Here is a 10141-nt window from a genome sequence, read left to right as displayed (position 1 = left end):
GCTCAGGTGAAATGTCACCTCCCCAGGGAAGCCCTCCCCAAACTCTAACCCTGCCATGCTCCCATTCTTCGTCTTTAACTACAGTGCTCCTCACTGAAGGCAGCTGGCACAGTTATCAGCATCTCCGAACATGCTCACTTGAAAGATGATGAACAAAGGTGCTCGTCAGGGAGACTCTGTTCCAGGTGCTCCCAAGATGTCCAAGCCACCATGTCCTTGACCCTCGCCTCTGGCTTAGCAGCGCCATGTCCCAGGCAGGGTGAACATTGGAGGGGAATCGTTCACTCCAGAGAGTATTCGGCAGGCCCCTCAGCAAAAAGAGCAAGAAGGCTGCATTCAGGACCTGCCCTGATGGGGACATGGTGCGGCCCTGGGAGCAGGTGCGTCTCCAGGTGAGGATCCTGACATGAGGCTGTGGTTCGGCTTAACTCCCGAGGCCTTGGAGGCTCTCACATCCTTTAAGGAAATGCTGAAAGCAGAATGGAGTGTGTCAAACACAGGTACCTAGCGAAGCTTGAAGAATCTAATTCTGCAGGAGGGCATCTTCTCCTAAGTGCTGCAGTTTCGTTGTAAAGAGAATCAGCCTTCCGCTGAGGAGGGAAATCAGATTCATTTCAGTCTCGAGTGATCCACAGTTTCCTGGCCAAGTAGATGGAGCTCGAGTTTGTTTTTCCCTGTCATTACTGCTCGGTCCAGTGTTTCCATTTCAAAAGGCGTGCGTGTGGACTGAACCAAAGCCGGGATTATTTAGAACACTGCGCCTGCTGATTTCATTTAAATGGCCCCAACATCTCTGGCTAATAGTAGGTGCATTCTCAGGGAAGCACACACATTTGGCTGGGCCTGGAGAATTTAAGATCAGGTGAAGCAATAGTAACATGGGCTTTTGTACGACTGGGCATCCTCTTCCAGGGGTTTTCCCGTGTGTTCCTAATCTGCCGCCTCCCTTCTCCAGGGATGCAGGGCAGGACGGCAGGGCTGTGGTCCCTTCTGCAGGGACTCAATGTTCTGTTTGGGCCCAGCTTTCTGTTGTGTGCAGGGATGCCTAATAAATGCTCAGTAAACGTTACTTGAAAATAAGCTAGCATGGCCTTCAGTGAGACGCTGACTTAATTTCTCATGTAGAAAGACACATACTATGTTGAAATGATGCCCCACAAAGGACGAGCCCCCAGCTCCCAGCAGATCTGCCCGTGTCTGTGTGCAGCCGTGGACAGGCCAGGTGCCAGGTGGGATCCTTAGCGATCAGGCTTGCCCTGGGTTTCCTCTTGTCTCAGGGAAGAGATGAATGTGGAAGTAACAGTCTCATGGTCAGAAATGTCAGAACCTAGCGTGTCAGCTGGTTTCTGGTTCCTAGCTGCATGCTCTTTAGTGATTTGGGCTTTAAAATTGTTCAGAGCAGCAGCACTGTCACTCGGTCCATGACCAGCCCTTACTCACCAGGCCTCCGGCCTCTTCTGAGCCCCTATCCTGTGAGAACAGTTCCTTGGATCTTGAGCCTCACACAAAGGGTCAGTGGCAGCCCCGCCTGAGCCTGTCGGTGAATGGGGGTGATGACTGAGATGCGTGTGGCATCTCCGCTGGACTGTCCAGGGCCGGCGGCGTGGGCCCTGGGCTGGGCGGGGCCAGAGCAGCAGCTGCTGTGATGCCCAGGACACTGCAGGGCTGGAGTGGAAGGAGGCGCAGTTGGAATTCTCCGCTGTCGCCTGAACATGGCCCCCTGGTAGCCATGAAGCCAGGCGATGTGTGACTCTGTGTTCCTCTCTTCTCCCCCCACCCCTCCTTTTCTTCCTCCAAATGTGAATCAATAGACTTGTATTCATAGCCCTACACGATGTCAAGGAGAAAAGAGTAGCCTTTTCATCAGGAGAGGAGCGAAGGGAGCAGCCCCTCCATGCAGTGGGGAAGGGGAGGAGGGGGAAGGGGCGAGGGCAACAGGAAGCGGATGGGGGAGGGGAAGGAGGCCAGGAAGGGTGAAAACCTGGGACAAGAAGGAGGGTGTGTGGTGTGGCCTGTGAACACACACATGGCCTGACCATCCTCACGTCTTCCTGCAGGACACCTCTGAAAGGGGTGGTGACTTTTCTCCCCTGCTGGAGGGAACATTTCCTCTCTTGCTCCAAAGCTCTTCTGGAAGAAAAAAAAAATGCTACTTAGGTGAAAACTGGATGCTATTTTCTTTAGTAAGTGGCTGACAGCTGGTCAGACATGTCTAAGTAGAAGGCTTTGTGAGGATGTGATGATGCTGGGTAAGATGCAGTCTTGAGCAAACCTAGCCAGTGTATGGACCAGGGTGATGCTCATGTGACTGAAACAACAACAGTAGTAACAATTGAGCAGGGCGTCCGTTGTGGGATTGGCTGGTGGCAGAGGCTCCGTGTTAGGAGGTGTGACTTCCGGTCCTGGGGTCTCCCTTGACTTAGGTCTCTTGGGACTCACTGATGCTGGAGACAGGCATTTACGTGTTCTGTGTGTGACCTTTCCTGCGACCTGATGCTAAGTTCTGTCCATCTATCGTGGAGGACAGCCTCCTTTTTGGCCTCTGGTGTTTTCCAAATCCCCTACAGATACAATAGCAAAGGGTAAACAAGGTATAAGCCCCGAGGACAAAAAGATTGGAAGAGGAAGCAAAAGTGGGTGGAAGATGGGACTTTTCTTTGGAAAAAGATAGAGTGAGTGGCAAGTGATTTAGCGAGTAAAGAAGGCTGAGGCTCCAGGGTCGGCAGGGAGATGTGGTAGCTGGAACGACGTGGGTTTGTGCCACGAACCAGGGGACCTGGGAATGCCAGTCACAGGTCCTGTGGAAGGCAGAAATTGGGGTGGGGGTTCTTAAGACCAAGCATTGGCTCAGTCTATGATAGACACTCCCACTCCAAAATTCTCTGCTCCCCCCAACTTTTTCATGGGTGGGAAGTTTATTTTTTGGAGGAACTGAAGAGAGCTCCAGTCCCCACCCTGAGTGGAGAACCCCCCATCCTTCCTGAAGACTGGGAAGCCAGGACAGGAGAACGGGGGATGCCTCCGACTGGAGACAGGAACATCCACGTGATCGACATTTGGGGACATGGTCCTGAGGCCAGTTCCCGGCCTCACCCTCTTTAAAGGGTCCACAGAAGATAAACTCCATGGATAAACACAGAGATTTCAGTCAGGCTTCTATTGGTTTGCTCTTAAATATGAAAGGAAGGCCAGAGATCAGCAGACAGTGGAGGAGGCTCTCCTACAGGAAAGACAAAGACAAAAACAAATGAGCAGAATGAAAGGACTCTCAGGAGATGCAGACTAAGCTGCCATAAAGGGAGACCTCAGAAGCTTTGACTGACATCCTCAGAGAGCCAGGAGAAGATGCTGTACACAGGGAGCAAGGGCAGGTCTATAAACATCAGACCACAGGAAGACACAGTGAAACTAATCATCTGTTCTAGAATTTTCTAAGAATATCAGGAGGAGAATTGGAAATTAAAATCAAGGACATCTTGATAAACGAGAGGAGAAAATATAAGAAAATTAGGGAACTAAGCCAGAAGATTAACATCCATTTAACAGGAATTCCACAGAGAATGAATAATATAGACGAGAGAAAAATTTCAAAGACAATACCCCCCAAAAAATCTCAGAATTGGAGAACATGGGTTTTCTATATTGAAAGTGAACACAGAGCGCCTGACACAATGGTAGAAAAGAAAGCCACATTAGGAAACATTTTTGTGAAATTTTGGGCAGCCATGGGTAAAGAGAACACCCTCAGTGTTTACTGAGGGAAAATAGGGCCATTTCACATACAAAAAGACACCAATTGACATTCATCAGATTTCTCAGCAATAATGCTTAGGCTTAGAAGAAGATGGAGGAATGGCTTCAACTTTTGGAGAGTATATTGATTTTAATCCTAGACTGCTATTTGCAGTTGAATTAACTATATACAAGTTGAGTGAGATTAGAATAAAACCATTTTCAAGGAAGGAAGATCCCCCCTGAATGACCACCTACGTATGTACACTTTCCTGGCAGATTATTAAAAGATAGGTTGTATTAAAACAAGGAGGAACAGCAAGGAGAAGAAACCTAGGTCCGGAAAACAGGGGAGAAACTTGGGGTCCCTTATGCTCCCAGGAAAGGGAAGCCCCAGAGAGCAGCTGAGAACAAGGGCAGGGAGGCTCCAGAAGGAAAGTCTTCAAAACCTGGTGCCTGTAGATTACTAAACAGATTTTAGAATTCTTCAGGGAATTTGGGGGAGATTGAGTGATCATGCTCAGTTGCTCAGTCGTGTCTGACTCTCCTGTGACTCCGTGGACTGTAGCCCTCCAGACTTCTCTATCCATGGGATTCTCCAGATAAGAATACTAGAATGGCTCGCTGTTTCCTTCTCCAGGGGCTCTTCCTGAGCCGGGGATGTAACCCACATCTCCTGCTTGGCAGGTGGATTCCTTATCCCTGAACCACTTGGGAAGCCTGATTTAGTGATAGGTCAATGAGACAAAAAGGCAAATATTTCTGGAAAAAGCAAAAAGTTGCTCTAGAAAGGCAATGGTTAAATAATCATAACAATGTCAATACTGAACATTGATACAGTTGAAAATCGTGACATTTATATTGAGTTGGCAGAGGGAGGAGCAGGGTAGAGATTGGTGGTGATCAGGGCTGAATCCTCACCGTCTGTTGTAGGAAGTCGATGGGTAATTGTTAAAACTGTTAAATCAAGAATATCAGAATAAGCACATTAAAAAAAAGAGAGATAAGGAAACAAATGCCAGACAAAGCAGCTAGAAGAGAAGAAAGTGGTTACTTCTGAGGAATTGCATTTGGAATGCTGTTTTCAATCCTGTGCTTTTTGTAGTAGTAACTGGAAAAAATGCGTATGATGCCATGAGAGTCTCTTGAACAGCAAGGAGATCAAACCAGTCAGTCCTAAAGGAAATCAACCCTGAATAGTCATTGGAAGGACTGATGATGAAGCGCCAATACTTCGGCCACATGAAGCAAACAGCAGACTCATTGGAAAAGACCCTGATGCTGGGAAAGATTGAGGGCAGGAGGAGAAGGGGGCAACAGAGGACGAGATGGTTGGATGACATCACCGACTCGATGGATGTGAGTTTGAGCAAACTCTGGGAGATGGTGAAGGACAGGGAAGTCTGGCCTGCTGCAGTCTATGGGGTTGCAGAGTCAGATACAACTTGGCGACTGAACAACAACAACATAATTGATTCTGAGCCTTTTGGTTAAGATCAAGTGTAATGTGGGGGTTTCCCTGGTGACTCAGTGGTAAAGAATCCACCTGTAAATGCAGGAGACACAGGAACTGCAGGTTTGATTCCTGGTTCAGGAAGATCCACTGGAGGAGGAAATAGCAACCTACTCTGGTGTTCTTGCCTAGGAAATCCCATGGACAGAGGAGCCTGGTGGCCTACAGTCCATGGAATTGCAAAGAGTCGGACACAACTGAGTGACTGAGCACACACACACACACATAGTTGATGTACAATATTGTTTTAGTTTCAGGTATACAGCAAAGTTCAGTTATACATACATATATATCTATTTTCTTTCTAAAATTCTTTTCCATTATAATTTATCACAAGATATTGAATACAGCTCCCTGTGCTATGCATTCTTATTCTTTATCGTAGTGTCTTATTTTGATTACAGTTTTTTAACTGAAAAAAATAACGTGCAATGCAGGCAGCCAGACAGTAAATCTTTATAAAGGCTTCATGTGAATGCATCAGAGGATGGAGGGGTTCACTTTGGGGTCAGCTCTGGTGCAGCGTCACCTCTGCCTGCTTCCTGGGGTGGGGGACACCCTTGCTGAGGTGTCTGAGACCTGTGAGGAGCTCTGTCTTCTGGGAGCCATTCGCACACATCAGTCACAAGCAGGGAGCTGATACGTCCTGGGTGGTCATTGTTAGAACTCTCATGGACATGACGAGATCTTCCGTGGACATATACGAAATCTGGGGATGCATTTGAATAGACGGAAGGCTGAGACCAGAGGTGAGATGCCCTTAAGGGGGTCCCTGAGCTTCAGAATCAAGGTTGCTCTTCCAGTGGTGTTCCTTTGAGCCAAATGGCACCTTTGTGGTTTGAAGGAGTTTGTGTGCCTTCCAGAGTCTTTAACTTGCTCTCGGGAGATCCAAGCCTGGGAGGCTCTGGTTCATTCTGGAATATTTAGAGCTACAATGACAGAGTCAGATTTTAATCTGTAGTATTTTATCATCCGCCCCTTTTAATTTCTTACAGGAAGAAAACGCAGTGATACAATATCTAAAAGTCCACCCCTCCTTCCCCTTCACTGGGCTCCACGTTCGCAGATCCATCATCCCCAGGCTGATTTCAGCACAAAGTCGGGGAATGAGAACGGTGCAGAGAACCTTAGGAGTCTCACAGGTTGAGTTCCCTGCCCTGCTGCACCTGCTCAGACTGTGGTTTCTGCCCGAAACAGCCTGGGGGGGGGGGGTCTCTGCTCCTGGCCAGTCCCACCCAAGACCAGCCTCTCCAGTGGTCTCCCCACCATCTCCACCTGCCTACCTTCAGATGCACTGCCATCTTTGTTTGGTCCTTTCCTATCAATCTGTACTTTTTCTCCATCACTTTTCACAGGTGTAAGCTGTGATGTGATGAGTTTTAGGTGGGCAAGGATGGGCTTCTGGCCTGCTCTGTGCTACTTTTCCTGAATGTCACACATTTAAGGTATGTATTTACCTGGCCCATAGTAAGTACATGATGAGATGAATGCTTATGCCATGAATGAAGTGCCAAAAGGCAGTCTAATCATTGATGCGGTCTTTTGCATAAACATTTTTAACCTGTAGCTCAGATGAAGTTCTTGAATTCCTTACCCAAGGTCACAATGCTGGCAGGCAGGGGTGAGGCTGGGGGGCCCAGGCCTACCTCTGGGGAAGGACTCACCCTGACCCAGCTCCCTCTGAAGCGGTCCACCGTGTCGCTGTCCCTGCTCAGAGAAAAGATGAGGGCAGACACAGGAGTGGAAGGTGACAGTCCGCATCACAGCACCATTGCCTGGTTTCGGTTGGGTGGTTCTCCTACCTTATGGCTATTTAAATACAGTTTTGATGATTTTGTTTGCTTTAGATGGAGAAAAAAAAGGATTCATAGAAGGTATAAAATTGCATATTATTTACTCCAGAGGAAAGAACAGTCCCCCTAGTAAATATGCACTGAAGCATTTTTATTTGTATTTGTATTTTTTAAGGTGTTTAAACAGACCCAGTAGACCGTAATATCTCTTTTCAGAGTTGGTGCCATCTATTGATTAAATATGCATTTATACATTTCTTCTCCTACTTTTTCTTTAAATAAAAGAGACATATATTTTAATCATTTAATAGACTAGAAGAATTGATCAGTAAAAATACATATTTATGTGTTTGCTCAAGAAAAGGTTTTATTAGGCATACACATTTGAAAAACTAAACTATTTCTTGTTATACATTGATGTTTCTTAAACATGAATTTAATTAAAGGTGCAGGGCATGTGTATGTGTGTGTTATAGGAAATAGTTTGGTTGAATAAATGGGAGGTTTTTAAAACACAAATATAACTGAAGGGAAATAGAGAAAGAAGATGAATGTGGAGTAAGAAGGTCCTAGGTTCTCTGCCACTTCATGGTGTTGGAGAAGAGACTGGGTTTTCTCTGAGCTGGTCTGTGTCTGCATCTGTGCAGGTGGGAATCAGAGAAGATGTACATGGAGTGCCCGCCACTGTGCTGGGTCCACTAGAGGCTGAGGCAGGTTGACTCCTGCTGCCTATCAGCTCTCGAGAGGGACCAGAGGCTGCAGGGAGCCTCCAGGACACACACACACACCTGGGACTCAGATGTGTGTCACATGCATGCTGGGGTGCCGGAGCCTCAGATGCACCCCCAGCTCCAGCCCTGGCGGTGATGACCAAGTAAAGCGTTGATTGTTTTACTTCTTTAAAAGTACAAGTTCTTATTTTTTTTAGAAAAGGCCCCTGTTCTGTTAGACCAGAAAAACTCATTGGCAATTGGCAGTAGGCATAGCTACTTAATGGCAACTGTGAGGATTTCACTTTAGGACACCTTTGTGTTTGAATCCTAACTCTCTTAGCTGTGTGACCTTTAGCAAGTTGGTGAACCTCTCTGAGCTTCAGTTTCAGCCTACTAAAATCCAGTGGTAGTAATGGCCAAGTTGTGGGACTATGATGAGGATGAACTAAGACGATTCATGTGAATATGTGTCCATGGCAGGCACTTGGGAAAATGTTTGCAATCTCAGTGAAGGTGGAGGGCAGACCCACAGGGTCGGTCACACACAGACCATGAGCCTGAGCACACACACTGAGCTGGGAAGGAATCCAGGCCCTGGTGGGTTCTCGAGAGGACACTTGGGGGCAGAAATATTTATAGTGTTACTGTGTGTGCCCACCAGAGAAGGCAGTGGCACCCCACTCCAGTACTCTTGCCTGGAAAATCCCATGGATGGAGGAGCCTGGTAGGCTGCAGTCCATGGGGTCGCACAGAGTCGAGCACGACTGAAGTGACTTAGCAGTAGCAGTAGCAGTGTGTGCCCACCTTCTGTAATACCCCATGTTGTTCATTTCACAGATCCTGGACATTGAGCGGGTCCATCAGAGGGGCGCCTCCTCAGGGAGCAGAGAGCACCACCCATGGCAGGCCTGGAGACCGGGAGGGGGGCTGTAGGCCTTCCTGAGAGCAGCTGTGGAGCAGGAAGGAACTGCACCCCCATGAGGAATGGTCCACGTGAGCGAGTGGCTGTTTCAGGGGAAGGGCTGCACGGGCTGTGGACAGTAGCCAGGATAGAAGGTAGAAAACTGCAGGCTCCTTCTGAGTTCTCTCACCCGGAGATTCCCGTGACTTCAGCTGCAGCCTGCCTCCTGTCCGTCATTTTGAGCACACCCCTGCCCCTGGCGGCCTCATCACACCAACTGCTCGATGTCTACAGCTTCACCTCTGGGGTTTGAGGATGCTCTAATTGTGGAGAACCGGGCCAATTCTCCTTGCATCCTTCGTGGAGAAAACCCTGATGCACCCATCTTCCTGCTGGGAAAACTGAAATCAAAGTGCTCCTAATAACAGAGTTGGGGGGCAAGGCGGGCACAGATCTAAATGTCCCAGTGACCCCCGTAGGCGGCCTCGGCTCTTGTCCCCTCCCCACCTGGAGACCAGGAGGAGGGAAGACAGTGAAGAACTGGCCTGAGCTTTGGTCACAGTGCCTTTCTTGCGCCCTGAGCCAGCCCCTCCCTCTGCCCACGAAGGCGCGCCTCTGCCCACGGAAGGAAGGAAGCCCTGCGCACTGGCACCTCACCCACAGAGAAGCGTCCGCCTCGTGCTCGGGGCGAGGGTGAGTGGGGGGCAGACCGAGGCTCCCCGGAGCCCAGCCTCCCCGCTGCAAAGTGCCCGCGTGTCGCTCAGGAGAGTGGAGCCAATGCGAGCCTTGGAGGAGGTCTGCTCCGCGCCCCGCACAGATTGGTGCTGATGGTGCTTACCAGTTGTGTGTCTGTGCAAGAAAAAACCCGAGACGCTGCTTGCCTGCTCCCCCTCTCCCTTGCTCTCTCCCTCCCTTCGCAAACATTGGATTTAAACCTGCTCAGAATTCAGTGCAGAGGAAGGCGGCAGCGGCAGCGGCAGCAGCCGGCCCAGCCGCGGGGACCCCGCAGCCTCAAGATGCACCAGCCCGCCTGCTGGATCGTCTTCTCCGTGACGACCGCCCTGCTCTTCATCCCAGGTACCCGACAGGGGCTCCGGCTCCACGGGGCGGCTCCGAGGAGGAGCCGAAGAGGAAGGGGCAGGGGTGTTTGGGGAGGGGGCGACCAGGGAGTATGAGCTGCGTGTGCGGGTCGAGGTGGGCTCGCGCCTGAGCACGCACCGCTCAGCTCTCCCTCACGCGCACACACGGGTGCTTGCAGCATAGCTCTGGGGTTCGCCCTCCCCGCGGCGGCGCCAGCGGCGGCGGGTCTGGTGAGCTGGGTTCGAGAGCTGCACCCGCTGTGAGGCACTGCTGTCTCTTGGCGCCCGGTGCCGGCTGGCTTTAACCAGTTGTGTCCCAGGGGTCGGAGGAGAGGGGCTTCAACTCCCAGCAACCAGTCCTTCTCGCCACTCCTGTTGGGACCAGCAGGAGATAGGGGGGTGTCCTGGTT

General features: G+C 49.9%; 1 protein-coding gene across 6 annotated transcripts in view; it reads left to right on the top strand.

Annotated features, from left to right (window-relative positions):
* Positions 1–9213: 9213 nt before the first annotated feature.
* The window catches only part of LOC113885851 (opioid-binding protein/cell adhesion molecule), a 1067028-nt gene continuing 1066100 nt past the window's right edge, over positions 9214–10141 (top strand). The window contains exon 1 of one of the 6 annotated variants that reach the window (XM_027531593.1): positions 9214–9729. In XM_027531593.1, coding sequence (XP_027387394.1) covers positions 9480–9729 — 250 coding nt within the window. In that variant the 5' untranslated portion in view covers positions 9214–9479. The remainder of the gene's footprint in view (positions 9730–10141) is intronic. The other 5 variants (XM_027531591.1, XM_027531590.1, XM_027531592.1 and 2 more) reach the window with 5 other exon arrangements.

This window comes from Bos indicus x Bos taurus, chromosome 29, assembly GCF_003369695.1.
Source record: "Bos indicus x Bos taurus breed Angus x Brahman F1 hybrid chromosome 29, Bos_hybrid_MaternalHap_v2.0, whole genome shotgun sequence".
Taxonomy (NCBI): Eukaryota; Metazoa; Chordata; class Mammalia; order Artiodactyla; family Bovidae; genus Bos; species Bos indicus x Bos taurus.
The sequence above is the reverse complement of the archived record's forward strand: the minus strand, read 5'-3'. Positions and strand labels throughout refer to the sequence as shown.